At 42.6% G+C, this 26,035-nt stretch overlaps 3 protein-coding genes across 4 annotated transcripts in view; 2 read left to right on the top strand and 1 right to left on the bottom strand.

The window, feature by feature from the left end:
• The first annotated feature begins 5,964 nt into the window (after nucleotides 1-5,964).
• On the top strand, nucleotides 5,965-9,004 carry LOC126567148 (cytochrome P450 4d2-like). The gene is made up of 4 exons (XM_050223380.1): nucleotides 5,965-5,968; nucleotides 7,487-7,940; nucleotides 8,019-8,581; nucleotides 8,664-9,004. Exons 1-4 carry the CDS (start codon nucleotides 5,965-5,967, stop codon nucleotides 9,002-9,004), a joined length of 1,362 nt encoding a protein of 453 aa, XP_050079337.1.
• The window catches only part of LOC126556944 (hypoxia up-regulated protein 1), a 284,918-nt gene continuing 265,183 nt past the window's right edge, over nucleotides 6,301-26,035 (top strand). Inside the window, exon 1 of one of the 2 annotated variants that reach the window (XM_050212522.1) lies at nucleotides 6,301-6,310. The gene's annotated coding sequence lies outside the window, so the exon portion shown is untranslated. Of the gene's footprint in view, nucleotides 6,311-21,715; nucleotides 21,726-26,035 lie in introns of those variants that run through there. The other variant, XM_050212521.1, reaches the window with a different exon arrangement.
• Nucleotides 11,406-12,586, bottom strand: LOC126558260 (dnaJ homolog subfamily B member 14-like). Its single transcript, XM_050214239.1, has one exon. The coding sequence runs from the start codon at nucleotides 12,579-12,581 to the stop codon at nucleotides 11,406-11,408; it is 1,176 nt and encodes a 391-aa protein (XP_050070196.1). The 5' UTR covers nucleotides 12,582-12,586.

Genomic DNA, 26,035 nt, shown 5'->3' with positions numbered 1-26,035 from the left:
TGAATCATACACAACTTTGCTACAGTTTTTTTAAAGAAGCAATTAGCATATGTAATCCGAAACAGCAAATTAACGGGTAAGGTATTTTTGATTGTTTGGAAAATTTCGCAATGCACAAAAAACGATATTAATAGTAAGAAATGTAACAAAAGAAAACTAATTTTTTAATATTTCCTAAGTTGGTTCGTTCGTAACGTCCAATGCATATGCTACGCACACAAAGAACTGTACTGCATGAGGGTGAAATCTCGTTCCGCAATCATCCTGGACTTTGATCGTCATTCGCCCTTTTATCATCTCGCCTTGCCAGTTTCTCTGTCACAGTCGCGTGCGTGCGTAAATGTGAACCGAAAATGGGCCATCAAACAGCACACATGCGTCCTTCCCCCCCCCCCCCCCCCCGCCTTCTAAGCGCACTATCGTGCGTAGATTGAGGTCAACTCCCTTCTTAGCCACTCTTGCCACAGTTAGATTGTGTTGTTGTTTGAAGCATTTTGGCCCTATAGCACCGAAATGCGTACGAGAAGCAAATTAGTAAACCATACGCAAAGCTCTCCCCACACGCTCGCTCGCTAAGTAAATTGACCCTGAACTGGACGCAACCAGCTAACGCAATCGCGCACAAGGGTGTTCCGCTTCTGGGCCAGTTGAAGCACACAGCATAAACCGTACCCTGAGAGTAGAATTAAGGGCATGAACACTGAGACACTGCACATGTGCCGATAGTTTTCTATTGATAATTGATTGGTTCTTTAAATAGTGGAAAAGAAATTAAACATTTTCCAGTCGTTAACCATTCATTGCCTTCACGAAAGTAGAGATTCTCTTTCACAAAAAAGCTCCTATCACACCCACCAAAGCATATTGCACAACACGTGCTGTTGCTGCTGCTGCTGCTGCTAGTTCATTAACCATGCTCGATCGAGCCCGGATGCACGGTAAAAACAGTTGCAAATGATGCAACAGTATCACAACAACATGAGACGATAAGCTAACAAGGATAACGCTCCGTCTACGTAACAGACTGTGACAGATGCAGATGAGGTAAAGGACCAACTCGTGCCCACTCGTCCGTGTCCAACCAAATAAAAGGACCAACTCTAAACATAATGTTACATCTACGCCTGGCCCACAAACCTGTCTCGACCACAGCTCACAAATCCGTCTCAGAAGGTGTCCCAGAAGACCTGGCTATGCTGACGGAACTGACATTGGCAGGGCACTGGTTTTATTATTATCTAACAGTGCGGGAGTTTACTATTTCTGTATGACGAATTCTGTGTTTAGAGTGCTTCAGATATTAATAACAGTTTTGTTTTGCTTTCATCATCAAACAGAGTTTCTTTTTCCGCGGTGCGTTTTCTGCGTTCTTTTGTACCTTACGCAACCATCAAAAACAGGACACAGTTTTCTACGGTATGCACGAATGCGAAATTGCATAAACGAATGTCGTGAACTTGTTTGAGAGGTGTTCTTTTATGTTCTTGTTTTGTGTAATCTTTTAAACTTGGTTTAAAAATATACTTGCTGGCGTAATTTATAAAAAGTTTTATTGAAGGTTTGGCTCAAGGGAAACAACCCATTATCGTGTTTATACGTACTATAAATATAAGGTTTTTGACGATTTTTGGTCTATTTTAGCAACTTATTGTTTGCTGAAACATTTTCATTTTTATGAAGAACAAGAGTGTACTAAAATTTCATTAATTGAAATATGTTACGACAGTCGTAGAAACTTCTTGAGCCTATGGTATGGAACCTTGAAGCCACAAAGCTCATCGGATGAGGATAAACCTTCATCTCATCTGATTCTAGTGTATTTTAAGATTATACAAGATTATCAGGTATGATCGGGAGCTGGCCTCCTTCCTCCGGTGTTTGAAAGCCCGAATCGGTTTTTGCTTAGGAAGTTAGGAAGTGCCCCATCATTTCCAATTTATTCTGTCTAGGAAAGTGCTGATACTGAACGCTGTTAAACTTCGTCGATCGTTAGCTGATTGGATTGCTGGGACATAGAGCCATTTTCAACACACTCGTCAGCACAAAACTTGAGCAGCTCGATGGTACAGACGGTAGCGGCACCAATATTCTCACAGCAGGAACAGGGTTCAAAACCCATCCGGACCGTTCCGAACCCGTAGCACAAGCAGTTCAGCCTAGACCAACATTAGTTAGCTAGGGAGCTAACTTTAGCTTAGAGAGGACATTAGTTTTTCGAAGCAATTAATGTTGTATGTTTTAAATATTGGTTTGATTTTATCTAAGTATCATAATTATAATTAGGAAATCTTCTTCTTCTTCTCTTCTTCATCTTAACTAAACGAGCTTCAAGCCTTCTAACGACCGCCGGCCATCGAATGGTTTACGTTGTTTATCCAAAACAACTTAAAAGCTAGTTTACAAAAGAAAAGTGGATCAGATATAGGGACGACGTACTACTGTGTCCGAAAGTTAAGGTAACATTGAATGTCAAATTTCGCACGTCAAAAGAAGCCCCGTTGTTTTTATTTTTCGTTTGTCAATATGCATGTTTTTGACAGTTCTGCCACGTTTCAAATCACAAAATCAACCCAGCTAGGGGTGACAATTTGTTTTCGGAGTGCTACGTCATGTGTTTTTGTCTAAATTCATAATGTTAAAATTTGTGGAGCAACGCGCATGTTTCAAATTTTATTGGCGCAAAGAAATAAACGCTGCGGAAACATTGCGAATGTTACAAAAAACCTACGGGGAAGAATCTATGCCGAAGAAAAATGTGTACAATTGTTACAGTGATTTCAAGCATGGCCGTGAGAAGGTCGAAGACGAGGACCATCTGGGGAGACCATCTACCTCGACAGACGACGCCCACGTCGTCCAAATCAAGGGTTTTGGTGGTCAATAATCGTAGTTTGGGGCGCCGCCCTTCGAACGGCAGGACCGGGGTTCAAATCCCATCCGGATCCGTCCCCCCGTAGTGAGGACTGACTGACCAGCTACGTGGTATCGGCAGTCTAGAAAGTCATTTTCGATGGCCGGCATGACCTTAGAGGTCGTTAAGCTAAAAAGAGGAAGAAGAATCGTCGTTTGATGATACGGTTTTTGCCAGATTTGGCACCAGCCGACTTCTGGCTGTTCAACAAGCTAAAACGGCCGCTTCGGGGGAACCTTTTTGACACTATCGAGGAGATAGAAGCTGTAGCGTCGGCGGAACTAAAGGACATCCCTACATCCGCGTTTTCCACCAGCTTCGAGGAGTGGGAGAAGAGGTGGAAGAGGTGCATTGCATTAGAAAGGGATTACCTTCATTCGACCTAATAAAAAAAAAACCATAGAAGAAAAAAACGCAGTCACTTTATTTTTCAGGCACAGTAGTACATGTTTTACAAAGAAAATTTAAGGATATTTTCATCAATCACAGCATTGTTGTTTCCAACAATGTTTGCAATTTGCAAACAAACGTAGGATAGGAATCCTCGTACTTATGATAATGTGACTTAAAATAGATAAAAGGAAGGAAGGGAAGTTGAGGTAGTGGTTTGGAACAATGGCTTCCATAGCCTGTATCAGTATGATCCAAGCACTGGTACCCTAGAGCACAGGGCAAACTTGTGCTCCAGAGTCTCTTTGAGCAGAATGAGCAGGCTGTAGGAGACCGATACATCCTGTCGAGCACCAGTTCGTGTGACACCTTGTTGTGCACCAGCAAATACAGCCATTATTTTTTCCAGATCCATTGCCAATCCGTGGAAGGTGACTCCATAGCGACTTTGGAGTCTGGAAGTCTGTCGACCATCATTTGCTGTAAACTGGTTTGGTTGAGACTAGGTAGCGGATGGTATGCGAGCTGTTGGATTTCCGTGATACCATGTAGTTGGATAGTCAGTCCTCACTACGGGGGACGGCCTGGATGGGATTTGAACCCCGGTCCTGTTATTTGAAGACCGGCGCCGATGTTGTCTATACCATTGGGCTGCCCTAAGAAATCTAGATGGCGCGAATTAATGGATTCTCAATATGGCTAAAGGAGTAACGTGCGGCATAATGAATTTAACGTTTTTGTATGAATTCTTAAAATTCTATATTTCTTAAACTTTTTAATAAACTTATAAATCTTAATATCACAAATAACATCGTTACAGAATTAGTACCTGCAGAATTTTTTTATGCAAAATTTAATTTGAAACAATCAAAACTAAGAGATTTTATTGTTTAATTTGATTTCTATTTCTTTATATTAGTATGGCAGCTACTATTAAATTTTAAATGCTTATCAAATTTACAGGGGCAAATAGGAGCAGTTTTTAACACTACAGCAACAAAAACAAAGTACAAGACTATGAAAGATGAAGTATTTTAAATTTGTTTTTCTAAGTCGTAAGTTTGTATTGTAAGTTTTTTGTAACATTTGAAACAAAATATGCAACATTTTTGATACAATTTCATTTTTTTATCATACTATTTAAAAATATGGTAAAAATCCTTTTTTTTCGTAAGAACGGCCTGGCCGTATCGCTTGACTTATGAATACCACGTAGTGAGGTTAGTCAGTCCCCACTACGGGGGGAGGGGTCCGGATGGAATTTGAGCCCCGGTCCTGCCGTTCGAAGACCGGCACCTACACCACCGAGGTGCCCCATCCTTTCCTAGAAAATCCTTTTCAATGCTTTTATAATATTTTTTACAACATTTAAACGCAACAAATTTTGAAAACTTATCGTTACGTTTTTGAAGAAACCTCCCAAAATGTTTATCAAGTTCAGTGAATTATATCTATTATGATTATGAATGGAAGTGTATAATATTTTGGAGTTTTGTTTCATAACTATATGGCTTTCAAACAATTAACTTTGTTTAAAAATATTTGAAAAAAAAAAAATTTCTCAATGTCCACATTTGGACGAATGTTGGTAGTGAGAACAGACTATCCAATTACGTAATATCGATAGGTTTTGTAGGTTATTAGATGGCCGGCTTGATATAGAAGATCGTAGAGACGAGAAGAAGACGAAGACGGAGAAGAAGAATAGAAAGGAGAAAACTTCTTCCATTTAAATAATTTCAAATATGTTTAGTTCGTTTTTAGAAAACGATCAACATATATTTAGCATCATCAAAATGTACACTTAACTACCCAAAAAAAAACCTCCTGATAATATTCAAATTTTATCATTCTCACAAAAAAAAGAGCCAGAAACTTTTGCATACCGAATGCATTTATAAACTCCAGGCGAAATCCCTCAACGATCAACTGTTTTAAATCTGCATCCTTTTTAACCTTTTACGTACATTGCTCCAGTGCAATTATTCACTTGCGATCGGTACAATAGCATCCGTAATGAGAAAAAGAAAACAGCACACACACACATACACACCTTCTCTTCACTCGGAAAGATCGTTGAACGAAAACCCTACAAACTCAAGCTCAGATGGATTCTTTGTCCTTCGGGACAACGGGTTGACATCGCACCGGGATGTGGGGTGTGTTGAGGTAACAACAGCACAAGAAGAAAGAACGAGATTTCCTTCCCCATTTCCCTTTTATCCCCTCGGTTCACGATGAAATAACGGCAGCTTCTCTCGCGCTTTGTCTCGCGTGACGAACTCCGTATTTGCGTTTAAGTTTCTTAACCTCCTTACGGGAGTTGGGGTTCGCTTGTGGGGTTATCGGTGATATCTCTAAGGGGGAGCATTAGTATATGGGTAAATGAGCATTTGTGGTGAGCATATGACCCAATTGTGGGAGTTGAAAGATCTGCTCGTTAGTATCGATGTCCCTAAAAGTAGGGATAAAAATTTTGATAAATTTAAAATATAATATTTTACAGCAAATTTTTCTAATCAAAGCAAATCCACAGCAACTCAACACAACAAAAAAAACGACATCCGCAAGTGATATGCAAAGTGGTTGGGTTGTCGGCTTGTCTTAAGTTTTGGTGCTCCTTTTTAATGCCCCATTCAACACATTTCTTTCGCTTCTATTTGATGGGTAGGTCACGAAACGTTCCCAGTACTGCTGTCTGTCTGGCTGGAAGCACGATCCACACAAACAGTGCTTGTTTTGCATTGATACCGACGTCAATGATGATGATGGTGACGATGACGGCAGCATTCTTCAACCTACCCTCATAAAAACTACCCCTGACATATTCAGCTGAAAGAAGCGAGATAGAAACACCATCATCGTTGCATACACGCGTACAACAACACGCCGAACATGCGCATTCTCTCCCTCTCTCGCGAATTTACGCTCACTCTCTCTCTCTCTCATAAACAGTGTACACCGTCTCGCGGGTTCGCGGTTTACTCGCGGACTGGCAAAGCAGCGCTGGTAGCGCACTCCGAAGAGTCCAGACGTGCACGCGCGTACGAGCCAACACAGTTCACAGTCTCGGTGTGTCGCGCAAGTCGTGTCCCTTTGGAACGGGTGTGCACGGTTTTTGTGTGCGTTTTGTTGGGATTGCAAACAATCGGAAGAAAACACCCCCCGGAAGCCCAGCAAGCCACGGTTCGGATTGTTGTTCCATCCCGTGGTGGAACGTATGTGCGTGTGTATATTTTAACTCTCCATTCATCATCCCCCCAACGGCTCCCCCGAAACGCGAGGTGCGTGTGCATTGCGTGTACGTGTGTGTTTGTACGTATGGGTGTGCTTTCTCCCCCCAGCGTACGTGTGCATGTGTGTGTGTGTGTGTGCCTCTGGTGTATGAAAAACGGTTTAGTTGACGGTGCTGTGTGTGTGTGCGAGGAAAACCCCTTTTTTCTAAACATGCACAAGAAATGACGGGTTTTTCGTGTGACGCAGTTTTGTGGTTGTGTGAAAGAAAATTTCGAACCTAGCGTACCACCACCACCACTCGCTCTCATCCAAGCAATCGCGGCCAGAAGTTTTCGCACTGCCCATTGCTTTCCCTTTGTTGTCATCATTTCTCAAAGGCTACTATGGATGGAGGAGATGGAGCTCTAATATAAGGCTGACCCGTCGTCGGCTGACGTCTATAGTTTGCTGCACGCAACAGTGCCTTCTTGCGCTTGTACTTCTTCCTCTTCTTGCTACATTTGCTGCAACTCCCCGAGTCACTTGAAGCCTTCATGCAATCGATCTAAGATTGTTCCACCTAATTCTTGACTTGTGATTTTTTTCTTTTATATCAAACACCTCGGTAAATTAGGTTATCCTTTTTGTGCTAGGTCCATGTGCGATACTCTTTTCCGAATCGGATTTGTTTTATGAAGGACATAAATAATCGTTCACACAGCAAATCTCTCTGGTTCTCTCTCGCTTGCGCCCCTTCTTCTTGTTCTTGCTCGTAGTTAATTCATTCTCATATTCTGCTAGTACAGCGTAAACCATTATTTGTGTGTTTATTTTTCCCTTTCTTCTAAGGAAGGAAATTATCGCATTCGTGGTTGAAAGGGCAAAGGTAGCGAATAGATTAGTTAGATGAAATCACAAAATAACTTGATCGGCCATTCCCTTTTTCAATTTTTTGTTGCCCCTGCCTAGGTGTGTTTGAGCGTGTGGTCGAACTGCACGAGAAGTATGGCCAGGATTACATGATGTGGTCCCTGTTCAACTGGACCATTATTTTGATGACCAGCCGAAAGAATGTGGAAAAAGTCCTACTAGCAAAGCAGACGGAAAAAGCTCTACTGTACCAGTTCATCGAGCCCTGGCTTGGTACCGGGCTGCTGATCGCGAGCGGTGAAAAATGGTTCCAGCGCCGTAAGATCATCACACCGACGTTCCATTTCAAAATTTTGGAACAGTTTGTGCGGGTGTTTAACACGGAAACGAACACTATGGTGAAACTGCTCAGGAAGCACGTCGGTGGGAAAGAGTTTGACATTTACGACTACGTCACGCTGATGGCGCTGGACAGTATCTGTGAAACGTCGATGGGAACGACGGTTGATGCGCAGCACAATCCGGACAATCAATACGTGCAGAATGTTAAGCGGTAGGTAGGATGCCAACGCTCACAGCTCGTGGGGAAAACTTGGCCATTTTAATGTTTCGCTTTCGAAAATTTCCTCAGAATGGCAGTGCTGGTGCTACTGCGAACGATCAGCATTGTTGGACCGTACCCGACGCTGTACAACATTTTTCATCCGAATGCCTGGGAGCAGCGTAGAGTTATTAAGCAGCTGCACGACTTCACCGATAACGTGATTCGTAGCCGCCGAGCTCAGCTGGCCAAAGAGAAGTCGGAGAATGTCGCGTTTGATTTGACCGAGGAAAATTTGTACTCCAAGCGCAAGCTTACCTTCCTCGATCTGCTACTAAACGTAACGGTTGAGGGTAAACCGTTGAGCAATCTGGACATCCGCGAGGAAGTGGATACGTTTATGTTCGAGGGCCACGACACAACAACCAGTGGCATCTCGTTTACGATCTACGAACTGGCCCGCAACCCGGATGTACAGGAGAGGGTGTACGAAGAGATTGTGGCGGTGTTGGGCAAAGATCACAAAACTGCCGAACTTACGTATCAGAACCTGCAAGAATTCAAGTACCTCGATCTGGTGGTAAAGGAAGGTCTTCGCATGTATCCACCCGTGGGCATCATTGGTCGTGCACTAGTGGAAGATTTAGAGCTCAGTAAGCATACAGACACACATACGCAGGATGCTTCTAAATATTCATTCATTTTAAATGTTTTTCCTTTTTCATGATTCCACAGATGGCACCGTTGTACCGGCGGGACAAAACATCCTGGTACCGATTTACGTGATTCATCGCAATCCCGAGATCTACCCGAACCCGAACCTATTCGATCCGTCACGTTTTTCGGAGGATGCCGAATCAAAGCGTGGTCCCTTTGACTATCTACCGTTCAGCATCGGGGCACGGAACTGTATTGGGCAGCGGTATGCACTGATGGAGATGAAGGTTACCCTCATCAAGCTGATTGCGAACTATCGCATACTGCCCGGTGAATCGCTCGGCAAGTTGCGTGTAAAGACTGATCTTGTACTTCGACCGGACATCGGTATTCCGGTGAAAATTGTACTCCGCGAGTAATGGGACAATAAGACATAAGACTGTACCGATGTATCGTAAAGTGATACGAGCAATAAACGGCTTGTTTACTATCAGAAAATCTTTACCGAAATCCAGCAGAAAGCCACGGTTGGGATACGTCATTTCAATCAATTCATCAAATGCTCGTCAAAAAGCTACGCGTCCCAGATTCGAATTCCTCTCTGGTTTCTTTAGCAGCATCCGGATACAGCCTATGTTCACCCGTGTCCCTGAAGCATGATTGATTATCGTTTTATATCAATTATGGGCCCGGCTATTCCTGGTGCCCCAAGTGCTCATTGGCAGACCGATCGTTCGTCCACGGATTCACCAATCAATAAAAATGATGATTAATAAATTTAATGCCACTTCCCCCTGGCAACAGTGTGGTTACTGTAAACGCCACGAGGAATGTGCCGACAGGAAATGCAACCGTATTCGCCCCAAGAAACGCTTCGGGGATGTACCAAACATCAACGGCAACGGTCCGGACAGCACTCAATTAACGATCTGCCACCGTCACTGCAGACACACAAACACAGTGCGAGTGAAACGCATGGTGACAATAAATCCCATCTCGTTTTTCAATCAATTCGCGAAAATCGATCCCTTGACTGGCTTTTGGGGTGTGAAAAATTAATTAGTTCACGCATTAACGTAATTACCCGGCAAATGGGACCGACAGTAGCAGTAGCAAAAGTGACGGCGGGGCTGGGGTTTGTAGTTCATCAGAAAGTTCATAAATTAATGCACATCCTTCCATTCCAGGCGACAGCACGTCGGCCAGGTAGCAGAACAAAACAACGCCGCACGGTGCATGTGAGTTCTGGTGCTGCAATAAATTACATTGACCGTAAACATTTCATATGAATGTTCTCGTCTGTCCCTCGCCCCACTGGTTCCAGCATACGAGCGCACATTAAAGCAGCTGAATTTATGAGTTCACTTACGACTTACGATCGTTGCTTCGCGCTTCATTCGTCTGAAAGCGTCCCGGTCCCATGTCCTCCAAAACCGACGCGACCCTAAAGTACGAACTGAAGCGATTCATCATTTCTGCTGATCAAAACATACACTAAGCGATAGAAAATGGGAAGCTATAATTTATTTTCCGTTCAAGATCTCTTGAATAAAGTGTACTGGAGCGTATTCATAAAAATGATAACCAATAAAAATGAACTATCGGAACTGGACAACTGAGAAGGGACGATGAATCGTTGGATGAAGCAGATTTTTTGAAAGATCTAATATCTTGCAATACTCTTTTAAAGGTATTTCCTGGTATGAGTTGAATATAGATGTGCTTTATCGTATTACAGCAATCAAGTTAAGCAGGGTGATTTGGCGCTGAGCAATGAGAGATGTTTAATGCCTTATTTACGACATCTGCTTCATACAAATATGTATTTTGTTGGTAGCTACCCAAGGATCGGACACAAAAACCCATTGGCTTACCTTTCTGGATGACTTTTTGACGGCATGCTTGGGCCTCAGCAACGATTCATTCCAGTCTCTTACAATCAGGGTCAGAATGAGCGACTGAAAAATTTGGTGACAGTTAGAGGATTGCTCAAAAAATATTTTGAGCTTTGTTGAGGTCAGTTGTGCTGAGATCTCCAAAGTTCTTACCGTCGGAAACATTCTTTTCGCTAGCTTCTTCGGATGCTCATTGCAACAGTCGTTACTTGGGCGTCGTAAGTAACTTACACAGGATTTGTTGCATATTATCATCAGATGTTCTGAACCAGAAATCAGTACGAAGGAGCCTCGATTTTTTGCTATATCTATATCGATCCTATATCAATCCTTATGATCGACCAGTGAGAACCTTTTGATTCTTTCTATCAGGAAGAACCAACGTAGCATTAGGATCAAACTAGTTGCCCAAAGAAACTTGCCCAAGAACTGTTTCAGCTGTACTGGCTACAGCTGCTCTAAATCAACTGATAAAGCCAAAATATCAAGTTTGCATACAACACACATGATATAAACAAAAACGATGGACCGTTCCATACTGTCGCTCGCTAAGATAAAGAGTAGCAATATAAAATATCCTGAATAATAATGGAATGATAGAAAAGATCCAAGAAAACTATCCAAATTACTACAATATTAAAACAGCTTTATTGGATTACAAATACAGACTAACACTTTAACACCCACCCGAATAAAATCCTACACAATAACAGTGTTCCCACAAAATGCTTCTTTCGCGGTAGTGTGGTTGGCTTTTCGTTGAAGAAGCAAAAAAGAAAACGATTCAAATATTGATTGTTCTTAGAAACGAAGCGAAGATACAGTGAAAGATAACCAACACTTATCACTTCATACAGAATAAAGAATCGGGCCTCCTAAAACTGAGTGAATGACTGGTTTTGCCTTATTACTTAGACGGTACGTTCTAGTACTGTACCACGCCGATATTCAATCGGTACAGTGCATCACACGACGGCACCTTAAGCTGCTGTGCCTGCTGATACTGTGCCCGGCTGCCAAAGCTCTTCGCACGCCCAATCATTGCATCCCGATACGTCCGCTCATTGCTGCAGGCTCGCTTCATGTACGTCACGTACTCCTCCTCCACCGAATGCTCGAGCCGACCCAGCGTGCCCTGGTATTCGTTCAGGAAGTTGTTCTTCACGTAGTACGGTATCTTCAGGTTGAGGGTACGTCGCTCGACAGAAAACTTTCCCGTTTGCTGCAGACTGTATACTGGATCCGATGCGAAGAATGTCGACAGTAGCGATACAACGATAAAGCACAGAATCAGCTGAAAGATGAGACTCGGCTGGCTAACGTTTCGATCGTCGTACTGCGAGGTACGTCCGGTACGCGTTCGGTAGTAGTGATGTTGCTGATGCTGTTGCTGCTGTTGCGGGAATCCACCACCGAAGAACATGTTGAACAGATCGTTCGTATTAATACCCTCGTCAAAAGCGGTCTGGAAGTTAAATCCATTCTGACCGTACGTGTAGCCTCCGTTCGGTGTTCGCGTCCGTGTGCCCGGTGATCCGCCAAATCCTCCAGATCCTCCAGTCGTACGGTACAGATCGTACGCTTTCCGTTTCTGCGGATCAGTTAGCGTTTCTACCGCGTTACCGAGCGATTTGAATGCTTCCATTGCGCCCGGTGCTTTGTTTTTGTCCGGATGCAACTGTAGAGCATGCTTCTTATAGCATTTCTTTATCTCCGAATCGGTTGCTTCCTGCGATACGCCCAACACTTCGTAAAAGTCCTTACACTTCTGGACGCGTTTGACAGCATTCGCTTGCTCCTGGGTGTAATCGATATTTAGCTTCGGTTCGGCTGGCTTTTCACCCTCACGGTTAACTGGACGTCTGCGAGCGGAAGCTGCACCATTCGCTGTCCCTCCCGACGCCGTTCCGGACGTGCTGTTTCCTGAGCTTGGCTTCGATCCGGCCGCCTTTACCCGTTTTAGCAGTTCCTCTGCCTGAGCCAAAGGGTAGAGGGATTGTGATTTTTTCAACAATCTTTCCGCTTTTTCCAGATTGCCCATTTTTAGGGCAGCAGTTGCCATCTCGATACAGCGCTTTGCTTCATCCTTGTTCACTTCCATGATTGCCGCTGCAAGGCTTGTTTACGAGCTGTCGAATTCAGGGAAAATCTTGCACTGCTATGATTGATTCAATGTAGTCCGTGTACCCTCTCACACGGTATGATTCTATTTTTCCTTCCAAACGTGCCTAGAAGAAATGAATTACACGTGTTCGTAATCCAATGGATGTAGCGATGTACATGCGTCACATGCAAACAAACCATATAAAGGACACATGGATAGCAAAAAAATCGATAACAATTACATCAGTTACACGGGTCTTATGTCGTCATTTCGCTCCTATTCCAATTGGTCACATAAGCTTACAGTTTCACACGTTCTTGCACTGGCTAGATTTTTTCCTTCGGTACACCAACGTCGGCAAACTAATACTAGAACTATTGCTTAAATTTTAAGAACACATTACAAGTGGTTTCGATTCAATTACAGCAATTAAAATTCTTTTCGCAAGCAGATAATACTTTTTGTTCGATTGAATGTGTCAGATGGAAACATGAGATGATTGTTTTTTTTCTGTGTGCAAGTTTGGTTATGTTTATGTTGCATATTTCAACTCTACACTGATATGAAACGATGTGTCTTTTCTGAGTTGTAGTAGGTGCAGCAATGTACACTGTAAACATTGATTCTTAAAAATAAAATTTTATTATTCACTCATTGAGGATTCTGTTTATTTTAGGGGAATCTCTCAATTCATGCATAGCAATATTAGCTCATCAGAAAATATTATTCGTTTTAACTGAAGAAATAAAGGGGATCATATGAATTATGTAAGATGTGGGGCAAAAACGGTCCCAGTATTCTCATGGCAAGGACCAGGTTTCAAATCCCACTCGTGCCATTCCCCACTAGTGAAGATTTACTATCCAACTACGTTCTATTAGCAAGTCTAGTAAGCCATTCGATGGCTTGCGTGACCTGACCTCCAAGGTCGTTAAGCTAAGAATAAAAAGAAGATGCATTCAAGGAGGGTTTTGCTTACTTTAAATGATTCTCTCAATTTAAAACAAAATTTTTGTTTAATTTATATCGAGTATGACTGCTTGCGCTATATTGACAACACCGCATGTGTTGATTATAACAAAATTTGCTAATAAAAAAAATCGTTGAATTGAACAAGTAAGGGGTTACCATGCATGATGTATTCAGATTTTAATTCAGAAAATAAAACAAAAATTAGCTAAGAGACTCGAGATGGCTTATTTCAGCAATAGATTTTTGTTACAATTAGTCCGGTGATAAAATAAAATAAAAACTAACTTTTTCCTTTATACACATTCAATAATCAAACGAACTTGTAAAACAACCTAACTGACCCCGCCATCATCATCATCATTTTGAACCCGTTGATCCGGTGCCATCCGGTACACATGCACCGAACCATCATCAAAAGAGAGAATACATATTTTCTCTCTATCCAATGATTATTTCTATCTCATCTATTCGCCTTTTCAGTGTGTTTCGCATTCAAACCCAGCACGTAACATTCCCTCTCTTTCCTTTTCGATGTCTTCCATTTCATTTGCACCGGGGCTCACACTTCCGCAGACGATGATGATTCAATGGCAGCTCGGTACAGCTGCACCGAGTTCGGAGAATCCGTGAGACGTGAGCAATCAGCTGTTCCAAGTACACTTGCACCGAACGCACCAGCAGCAAACGCACCCTCACCGACTGTTTCACCCTTCCTTTTTTTCACTATTTATCGCGCCCTCTCTCTCTCTCTCTACTTCTTACTGGATACAATACTCTTCTCATTTACTCTGAATGAAGCATTAATCCGCGGTGGGCTACTTTGACTCACGTACAAAGGTTTTTTTTCTAATATCCTTCATCAATTTCTTCTCATATCCCTTCGCTCACGATGCAATCCGATATTTTACTCCAGAATGGGCTCACAATTCTAAGCGTCATCATCTCCACGCACTTGGTCGACCACAGCTCGTTTCCCTTTACTTTATCTCTACTTTTTCTCCGCCTCACTAGCCCCAAACAACACATTAACCACCAGCACGCACCCTTCAATCGAAACCCCTAACTAAGCAGGAATCACGCAATCGATCGAGACAAAGAACGAACAAACGAGCATGGTGAGTGCAGCAGCAGCAACAACCGCGCAACAAGGGAAACAAGAAAAAAAAAGAGAAGCGATTATAGGAGCCGAAGCAGGCAATCTTCTGGGAAGAACCGTGATTCAGCTGATTTTCAGCTCCAACACACCCAGCCTGTGCTGGCGGACAGACGCAAGGGATGGTGCAAGAATGGAATGGCTAGAGCTGCTAGAGAGGTTCGTGTGATTTTTTTTTCTAGCTTCGCTAGCAGCTTCTTCCACTTATTAGGTTTATCTTTTGCATGAGCCAAACGGAATAGCTTACCGGCAATAAAAGCAAGTCAACGCAGAGGTCATACTATCACGATGAGGCGGCCTTCTGGACGCGTATGTGTGTGTGTTTGTTGCAGAACCACCCCGGAAGCCTGATGACGGAACACCATTCCGAACCAACCAAGCAACCCTACACGACGGTGTCGTTATAAAACGATTTCTTTTATTTGAGGTTTTGTTTGCTTTTCCTAAGCCTACTTTGATGAACAAGAAGGTGTGTGGTCAGTTACAAATTCGTTTCCTTGGAGATTTCCAACGGTTGCGTGGTTTGGGTGGGTTGAGTTTCTTTTATTTAGATAACCCCTTAAAACACTAATCAGGGAAGCAAATAACTTGAAATATTCTAATTGTGTATTTTCTTTTGTTACCAACTGCCTCTTGTTTTAAACTTTGTTCTTCTTAAGGGGTGGTTTACACATTCAACACTAGAATGGAGATTGCGAAATACGGTTGAATCATACACAACTTTGCTACAGTTTTTTTAAAGAAGCAATTAGCATATGTAATCCGAAACAGCAAATTAACGGGTAAGGTATTTTTGATTGTTTGGAAAATTTCGCAATGCACAAAAAACGATATTAATAGTAAGAAATGTAACAAAAGAAAACTAATTTTTTAATATTTCCTAAGTTGGTTCGTTCGTAACGTCCAATGCATATGCTACGCACACAAAGAACTGTACTGCATGAGGGTGAAATCTCGTTCCGCAATCATCCTGGACTTTGATCGTCATTCGCCCTTTTATCATCTCGCCTTGCCAGTTTCTCTGTCACAGTCGCGTGCGTGCGTAAATGTGAACCGAAAATGGGCCATCAAACAGCACACATGCGTCCTGGGCCGCCCCCCCCCCCCCCGCCTTCTAAGCGCACTATCGTGCGTAGATTGAGGTCAACTCCCTTCTTAGCCACTCTTGCCACAGTTAGATTGTGTTGTTGTTTGAAGCATTTTGGCCCTATAGCACCGAAATGCGTACGAGAAGCAAATTAGTAAACCATACGCAAAGCTCTCCCCACACGCTCGCTCGCTAAGTAAATTGACCCTGAACTGGACGCAACCAGCTAACGCAATCGCGCACAAGGGTGTTCCGCTTCTGGGCCAGTTGAAGCACACAGCATAAACCGTACCCTGAGAGTAGAATTAAGGGCATGAACACTGAGACACTGCACATGTGCCGATAGTTTTCTATTGATAATTGATTGGTTCTTTAAATAGTGGAAAAGAAATTAAACATTTTCCAGTCGTTAACCATTCATTGCCTTCACGAAAGTAGAGATTCTCTTTCACAAAAAAGCTCCTATCACACCCACCAAAGCATATTGCACAACACGTGCTGTTGCTGCTGCTGCTGCTGCTAGTTCATTAACCATGCTCGATCGAGCCCGGATGCACGGTAAAAACAGTTGCAAATGATGCAACAGTATCACAACAACATGAGACGATAAGCTAACAAGGATAACGCTCCGTCTACGTAACAGACTGTGACAGATGCAGATGAGGTAAAGGACCAACTCGTGCCCACTCGTCCGTGTCCAACCAAATAAAAGGACCAACTCTAAACATAATGTTACATCTACGCCTGGCCCACAAACCTGTCTCGACCACAGCTCACAAATCCGTCTCAGAAGGTGTCCCAGAAGACCTGGCTATGCTGACGGAACTGACATTGGCAGGGCACTGGTTTTATTATTATCTAACAGTGCGGGAGTTTACTATTTCTGTATGACGAATTCTGTGTTTAGAGTGCTTCAGATATTAATAACAGTTTTGTTTTGCTTTCATCATCAAACAGAGTTTCTTTTTCCGCGGTGCGTTTTCTGCGTTCTTTTGTACCTTACGCAACCATCAAAAACAGGACACAGTTTTCTACGGTATGCACGAATGCGAAATTGCATAAACGAATGTCGTGAACTTGTTTGAGAGGTGTTCTTTTATGTTCTTGTTTTGTGTAATCTTTTAAACTTGGTTTAAAAATATACTTGCTGGCGTAATTTATAAAAAGTTTTATTGAAGGTTTGGCTCAAGGGAAACAACCCATTATCGTGTTTATACGTACTATAAATATAAGGTTTTTGACGATTTTTGGTCTATTTTAGCAACTTATTGTTTGCTGAAACATTTTCATTTTTATGAAGAACAAGAGTGTACTAAAATTTCATTAATTGAAATATGTTACGACAGTCGTAGAAACTTCTTGAGCCTATGGTATGGAACCTTGAAGCCACAAAGCTCATCGGATGAGGATAAACCTTCATCTCATCTGATTCTAGTGTATTTTAAGATTATACAAGATTATCAGGTATGATCGGGAGCTGGCCTCCTTCCTCCGGTGTTTGAAAGCCCGAATCGGTTTTTGCTTAGGAAGTTAGGAAGTGCCCCATCATTTCCAATTTATTCTGTCTAGGAAAGTGCTGATACTGAACGCTGTTAAACTTCGTCGATCGTTAGCTGATTGGATTGCTGGGACATAGAGCCATTTTCAACACACTCGTCAGCACAAAACTTGAGCAGCTCGATGGTACAGACGGTAGCGGCACCAATATTCTCACAGCAGGAACAGGGTTCAAAACCCATCCGGACCGTTCCGAACCCGTAGCACAAGCAGTTCAGCCTAGACCAACATTAGTTAGCTAGGGAGCTAACTTTAGCTTAGAGAGGACATTAGTTTTTCGAAGCAATTAATGTTGTATGTTTTAAATATTGGTTTGATTTTATCTAAGTATCATAATTATAATTAGGAAATCTTCTTCTTCTTCTCTTCTTCATCTTAACTAAACGAGCTTCAAGCCTTCTAACGACCGCCGGCCATCGAATGGTTTACGTTGTTTATCCAAAACAACTTAAAAGCTAGTTTACAAAAGAAAAGTGGATCAGATATAGGGACGACGTACTACTGTGTCCGAAAGTTAAGGTAACATTGAATGTCAAATTTCGCACGTCAAAAGAAGCCCCGTTGTTTTTATTTTTCGTTTGTCAATATGCATGTTTTTGACAGTTCTGCCACGTTTCAAATCACAAAATCAACCCAGCTAGGGGTGACAATTTGTTTTCGGAGTGCTACGTCATGTGTTTTTGTCTAAATTCATAATGTTAAAATTTGTGGAGCAACGCGCATGTTTCAAATTTTATTGGCGCAAAGAAATAAACGCTGCGGAAACATTGCGAATGTTACAAAAAACCTACGGGGAAGAATCTATGCCGAAGAAAAATGTGTACAATTGTTACAGTGATTTCAAGCATGGCCGTGAGAAGGTCGAAGACGAGGACCATCTGGGGAGACCATCTACCTCGACAGACGACGCCCACGTCGTCCAAATCAAGGGTTTTGGTGGTCAATAATCGTAGTTTGGGGCGCCGCCCTTCGAACGGCAGGACCGGGGTTCAAATCCTATCCGGATCCGTCCCCCCGTAGTGAGGACTGACTGACCAGCTACGTGGTATCGGCAGTCTAGAAAGTCATTTTCGATGGCCGGCATGACCTTAGAGGTCGTTAAGCTAAAAAGAGGAAGAAGAATCGTCGTTTGATGATACGGTTTTTGCCAGATTTGGCACCAGCCGACTTCTGGCTGTTCAACAAGCTAAAACGGCCGCTTCGGGGGAACCTTTTTGACACTATCGAGGAGATAGAAGCTGTAGCGTCGGCGGAACTAAAGGACATCCCTACATCCGCGTTTTCCACCAGCTTCGAGGAGTGGGAGAAGAGGTGGAAGAGGTGCATTGCATTAGAAAGGGATTACCTTCATTCGACCTAATAAAAAAAAACCATAGAAGAAAAAAACGCAGTCACTTTATTTTTCAGGCACAGTAGTACATGTTTTACAAAGAAAATTTAAGGATATTTTCATCAATCACAGCATTGTTGTTTCCAACAATGTTTGCAATTTGCAAACAAACGTAGGATAGGAATCCTCGTACTTATGATAATGTGACTTAAAATAGATAAAAGGAAGGAAGGGAAGTTGAGGTAGTGGTTTGGAACAATGGCTTCCATAGCCTGTATCAGTATGATCCAAGCACTGGTACCCTAGAGCACAGGGCAAACTTGTGCTCCAGAGTCTCTTTGAGCAGAATGAGCAGGCTGTAGGAGACCGATACATCCTGTCGAGCACCAGTTCGTGTGACACCTTGTTGTGCACCAGCAAATACAGCCATTATTTTTTCCAGATCCATTGCCAATCCGTGGAAGGTGACTCCATAGCGACTTTGGAGTCTGGAAGTCTGTCGACCATCATTTGCTGTAAACTGGTTTGGTTGAGACTAGGTAGCGGATGGTATGCGAGCTGTTGGATTTCCGTGATACCATGTAGTTGGATAGTCAGTCCTCACTACGGGGGACGGCCTGGATGGGATTTGAACCCCGGTCCTGTTATTTGAAGACCGGCGCCGATGTTGTCTATACCATTGGGCTGCCCTAAGAAATCTAGATGGCGCGAATTAATGGATTCTCAATATGGCTAAAGGAGTAACGTGCGGCATAATGAATTTAACGTTTTTGTATGAATTCTTAAAATTCTATATTTCTTAAACTTTTTAATAAACTTATAAATCTTAATATCACAAATAACATCGTTACAGAATTAGTACCTGCAGAATTTTTTTATGCAAAATTTAATTTGAAACAATCAAAACTAAGAGATTTTATTGTTTAATTTGATTTCTATTTCTTTATATTAGTATGGCAGCTACTATTAAATTTTAAATGCTTATCAAATTTACAGGGGCAAATAGGAGCAGTTTTTAACACTACAGCAACAAAAACAAAGTACAAGACTATGAAAGATGAAGTATTTTAAATTTGTTTTTCTAAGTCGTAAGTTTGTATTGTAAGTTTTTTGTAACATTTGAAACAAAATATGCAACATTTTTGATACAATTTCATTTTTTTATCATACTATTTAAAAATATGGTAAAAATCCTTTTTTTTTCGTAAGAACGGCCTGGCCGTATCGCTTGACTTATGAATACCACGTAGTGAGGTTAGTCAGTCCCCACTACGGGGGGAGGGGTCCGGATGGAATTTGAGCCCCGGTCCTGCCGTTCGAAGACCGGCACCTACACCACCGAGGTGCCCCATCCTTTCCTAGAAAATCCTTTTCAATGCTTTTATAATATTTTTTACAACATTTAAACGCAACAAATTTTGAAAACTTATCGTTACGTTTTTGAAGAAACCTCCCAAAATGTTTATCAAGTTCAGTGAATTATATCTATTATGATTATGAATGGAAGTGTATAATATTTTGGAGTTTTGTTTCATAACTATATGGCTTTCAAACAATTAACTTTGTTTAAAAATATTTGAAAAAAAAAAATTTCTCAATGTCCACATTTGGACGAATGTTGGTAGTGAGAACAGACTATCCAATTACGTAATATCGATAGGTTTTGTAGGTTATTAGATGGCCGGCTTGATATAGAAGATCGTAGAGACGAGAAGAAGACGAAGACGGAGAAGAAGAATAGAAAGGAGAAAACTTCTTCCATTTAAATAATTTCAAATATGTTTAGTTCGTTTTTAGAAAACGATCAACATATATTTAGCATCATCAAAATGTACACTTAACTACCCAAAAAAAAACCTCCTGATAATATTCAAATTTTATCATTCTCACAAAAAAAAGAGCCAGAAACTTTTGCATACCGAATGCATTTATAAACTCCAGGCGAAATCCCTCAACGATCAACTGTTTTAAATCTGCATCCTTTTTAACCTTTTACGTACATTGCTCCAGTGCAATTATTCACTTGCGATCGGTACAATAGCATCCGTAATGAGAAAAAGAAAACAGCACACACACACATACACACCTTCTCTTCACTCGGAAAGATCGTTGAACGAAAACCCTACAAACTCAAGCTCAGATGGATTCTTTGTCCTTCGGGACAACGGGTTGACATCGCACCGGGATGTGGGGTGTGTTGAGGTAACAACAGCACAAGAAGAAAGAACGAGATTTCCTTCCCCATTTCCCTTTTATCCCCTCGGTTCACGATGAAATAACGGCAGCTTCTCTCGCGCTTTGTCTCGCGTGACGAACTCCGTATTTGCGTTTAAGTTTCTTAACCTCCTTACGGGAGTTGGGGTTCGCTTGTGGGGTTATCGGTGATATCTCTAAGGGGGAGCATTAGTATATGGGTAAATGAGCATTTGTGGTGAGCATATGACCCAATTGTGGGAGTTGAAAGATCTGCTCGTTAGTATCGATGTCCCTAAAAGTAGGGATAAAAATTTTGATAAATTTAAAATATAATATTTTACAGCAAATTTTTCTAATCAAAGCAAATCCACAGCAACTCAACACAACAAAAAAAACGACATCCGCAAGTGATATGCAAAGTGGTTGGGTTGTCGGCTTGTCTTAAGTTTTGGTGCTCCTTTTTAATGCCCCATTCAACACATTTCTTTCGCTTCTATTTGATGGGTAGGTCACGAAACGTTCCCAGTACTGCTGTCTGTCTGGCTGGAAGCACGATCCACACAAACAGTGCTTGTTTTGCATTGATACCGACGTCAATGATGATGATGGTGACGATGACGGCAGCATTCTTCAACCTACCCTCATAAAAACTACCCCTGACATATTCAGCTGAAAGAAGCGAGATAGAAACACCATCATCGTTGCATACACGCGTACAACAACACGCCGAACATGCGCATTCTCTCCCTCTCTCGCGAATTTACGCTCACTCTCTCTCTCTCTCATAAACAGTGTACACCGTCTCGCGGGTTCGCGGTTTACTCGCGGACTGGCAAAGCAGCGCTGGTAGCGCACTCCGAAGAGTCCAGACGTGCACGCGCGTACGAGCCAACACAGTTCACAGTCTCGGTGTGTCGCGCAAGTCGTGTCCCTTTGGAACGGGTGTGCACGGTTTTTGTGTGCGTTTTGTTGGGATTGCAAACAATCGGAAGAAAACACCCCCCGGAAGCCCAGCAAGCCACGGTTCGGATTGTTGTTCCATCCCGTGGTGGAACGTATGTGCGTGTGTATATTTTAACTCTCCATTCATCATCCCCCCAACGGCTCCCCCGAAACGCGAGGTGCGTGTGCATTGCGTGTACGTGTGTGTTTGTACGTATGGGTGTGCTTTCTCCCCCCAGCGTACGTGTGCATGTGTGTGTGTGTGTGTGCCTCTGGTGTATGAAAAACGGTTTAGTTGACGGTGCTGTGTGTGTGTGCGAGGAAAACCCCTTTTTTCTAAACATGCACAAGAAATGACGGGTTTTTCGTGTGACGCAGTTTTGTGGTTGTGTGAAAGAAAATTTCGAACCTAGCGTACCACCACCACCACTCGCTCTCATCCAAGCAATCGCGGCCAGAAGTTTTCGCACTGCCCATTGCTTTCCCTTTGTTGTCATCATTTCTCAAAGGCTACTATGGATGGAGGAGATGGAGCTCTAATATAAGGCTGACCCGTCGTCGGCTGACGTCTATAGTTTGCTGCACGCAACAGTGCCTTCTTGCGCTTGTACTTCTTCCTCTTCTTGCTACATTTGCTGCAACTCCCCGAGTCACTTGAAGCCTTCATGCAATCGATCTAAGATTGTTCCACCTAATTCTTGACTTGTGATTTTTTTCTTTTATATCAAACACCTCGGTAAATTAGGTTATCCTTTTTGTGCTAGGTCCATGTGCGATACTCTTTTCCGAATCGGATTTGTTTTATGAAGGACATAAATAATCGTTCACACAGCAAATCTCTCTGGTTCTCTCTCGCTTGCGCCCCTTCTTCTTGTTCTTGCTCGTAGTTAATTCATTCTCATATTCTGCTAGTACAGCGTAAACCATTATTTGTGTGTTTATTTTTCCCTTTCTTCTAAGCATTCATCCACCATAGCATCATCTTCAGGGGGTTTTTATCCTTCTCTGGTTCGCTTGTCCTCTTTCTCGATTTCTCTCTCTCTCTCACTCGTTCACTTGCCCTAAACACCCACACCACCTCAAACCGGCTCGTCAGCTGCTGCTGCTTGGCTGGTTATCGAAAAACATCTGCTTTTCGAACTCGAAAGCAACCCTCCCAAACCCATGTTTGCTTACAACTTCCCCCCCCGTGTCCGGTCAGCAGCAGCTGCTGCTACCATCTCCAAGAGCAACCTTCTGGGGCATGAAAAACAACAACAAATCGGCCAAACACGCTCATAACCATCGCAGTGTGCGATGCTTCTTTACGTACTCTCTCTCTCTTACTCTCTCGCTGATTGAGAGCATTTTCCGTTCCGAGAAAATCATCCCCGTAGGTAGATGGGGGATGTGTTTTTCTTTTTCGTCGAATTGCTCTTAGGAATCATCAACAACATCCTTATTCTCTGAGCTGGTGGTACTTGCCCAATAATAGTGTGTGCGTGTGTTATGTGTTGCTGTGACCTCTGTGAAATTTTTTCCAAACAATGCTTCATCAATTTTTCCTGAAAAATCCATCCAAAGTCTGTTAATAATGCACTCAATACGAAGAATTTTACACACGAAAATTCTTCATCGTATAACTTGATTTTTTTTCATCCCCCTCAAAGAACGGGGTTGCTTTTTCTTACCTCAAAAGAAGAAGCGAGATGGATATAAAACAAATCGCTCTTCCCGTATCCGCCCAGCACAAACGATAAAGGGAGATGGCATGCAAACGATATTTTTGCTCAGCCGCAAATACTAGAGCCAGCCACTTTTTGTTCTTCTTCTTCTATCTTACCCCATCAGCTGAGACTCCTCGTTGTCCTGTCTTTTTAAGGTGGTTGCTCTCTCGCATAAGATTAGCATGATGCGAACAGTTACGAAATGTTTGGAAATTACAAAACATATTAATTTTTTTTTACAAGTATTTCATTAATTTCCTACTACAGAGGAACAATTGTGCGAATCACAAAACTATTTTTTTTTTTGGTGGGGGACGAGAGCAATCGAAAAAAAGCTGATCATCGAGAACCGTGAGAACTCACGCACAAGAAAAGAGAGATGATTGGACGGTCGGCTTTTTTTTCTGCAGCACTCTTGTGCAGCATATCCGAGAGCAAATAAACTCTTCAACACCGGAGGATCCCCCAGTGTGAGAGTGAATATGCTTTGGATTTTGACAGCTAAACCCAGTGCTCGGGTCTCGCAATATTCTTCTGTGCAAAATATTCCATCATCATCCTCATCAACCTCGTCTTCTTCGTAACGCACAGGTGCAAAACTCGCAAGCAAAAAGAGGAAATACCAATAAAGAGAAGCACATACACACAGTTTACCTTGCTATATCAGTAAAAAAAAAACCGAAAGACAGCATTTCATGCAATGCTCACAATTCACAACTAATTGTTTATATTCTGTTTTCTTCTCTTCCTTTACGCAGTCCGTGTACAAAAAAAAAGCATAAATAGTACGGGAAGTTTTTAAAGTCGTAGCAGAATAAGGACGATGCAGCAACAACCACGATCATCCCCTTCGCAGTAGGCAAGCCTAGCAACCAACACAATCATCGCCGTTGCTACGTGTAAATCGCAATGGAAAGTTGATCGACATATCCGTTTCACCTTGAAGAAGGGGAATGATGATGCAAAGGGCGGGAAAGGATAGAAAGTGATGTGCCAGGACAATGTGAAGGAAGGAAAACACCAACCAGTGCAGTGTAGTGTAGTGGGGGAACATATAGTTCGCGGTAAAGTGTGTCATATCAGTTCCATTCTTATTCTGCGCATTCGTACGAAGAAATTTTGTGTGTGTATAGTGGTTTAGCAAAGCGGTTGGTGGTGGGGTGACTGCTGTTGCGGAAGTGTGTTATTCTTGTGTGTCTACAACGGGGTTTTTCCTAAAGGCCACAAGGCGGCACCACGCAAAGAGACACGGATACACATTCTCGCGCATCCTTTTTCATAAATCAGCACAAACAAACCAGCAAAGCAGCAGCCACCCGTAGCCCTAAAAATAGAGAGAAAAGTGCTTAATAAAAACACCCATCGTCCTGATCCGCGCGTTTTGCCCCATTCGTTGCCGTCATTTTTGGTGCAGTTGTGTGCTACCGGCCAATTTATCCTTATACAAACACACACACACGAAAGCATACCGATATTTTGTACGTGTGTCCTTTTATTCCTGTGTGTTTGTCGCTCTGGTTGCAGTTCTGTGTGACCCGGTGTACAGCGGAAGAAGATATCCGCCCACTCAGCGGAAGAAAAACGACAACCACAACAACAACAAAAAGTGTAGGAAAACCCCGCGCCGCCACAGGATTTATTATTCAACAGTATTAGTTAGCCATCCCGAGCGCGTAGGCTCGCCGTAAAGGGAAGAGTGGAAGGAGGAGAAGCAAGATCTAAAAACCACAAAACACGCGTGGGAAAACGCTTTTCTCGGAACCACTACCAGCACCATCTTTAGCAGAAAATTTCAGTGACGCTGGAAAGGATTGTGTTTGTGTGTGTGTGTTTGTGGTGATTCCGGAACGCCGAAGGAAGAAAAGCAACACACGTGTGAACGTTCGAACGTGAGGCACGGTTCCTGTGCTGGGGCGACCAACACCGTCAGAAATGTAAGTTATGTTTGTCCTTTCCTTCAAGTAGGCGTTGCAAATCCTGGGGCTGTAAACTGGTTAGCTAATATATTGCGAACTGAGGAAGCTTAAGTCCTGGATTGAAACAAAGCTTTAAAGCTTTATTTTGTCTTAAAAATTTTTCTCGAGTTTGATTTAGTCATAGAAGATTTTATCTGAAGTTTTTTTTTTCGTAAGAACGTCCCTGGTGGTATTCCTTTTGACTTATGAATAATCGCTTACTTGTATAGTCACAGTCCTAACACCTACGGAGGAACGGTCCGGATGGGATTTGAACCCCGGTCCTGCCGTTTGAAGACTGGCGCCGATGTCGCCTGCACCACCGAGCGGCCCCTTTTTATCGCAAGTAATTCCGCTGCTTTTATTCCGCATTCTGAACTACTAATTGCTAATACGTCAGCAATGACTCAATCGCGGATTCCAGCATCAGCGCCGGCAAAGAATTTCGTTTGATTTCATGCGTGATAAATGAGTCACAGTCATGACAGGCAAATATCTACTTGCTTCCTCCAATTCTCTACTGCGAACGTTTGAGGAAGTTGGTGGAGCTTGA

Source organism: Anopheles maculipalpis, chromosome 2RL (assembly GCF_943734695.1).
Source record: "Anopheles maculipalpis chromosome 2RL, idAnoMacuDA_375_x, whole genome shotgun sequence".
NCBI classification, from domain to species: Eukaryota; Metazoa; Arthropoda; class Insecta; order Diptera; family Culicidae; genus Anopheles; species Anopheles maculipalpis.
The sequence above is the reverse complement of the archived record's forward strand: the minus strand, read 5'-3'. Positions and strand labels throughout refer to the sequence as shown.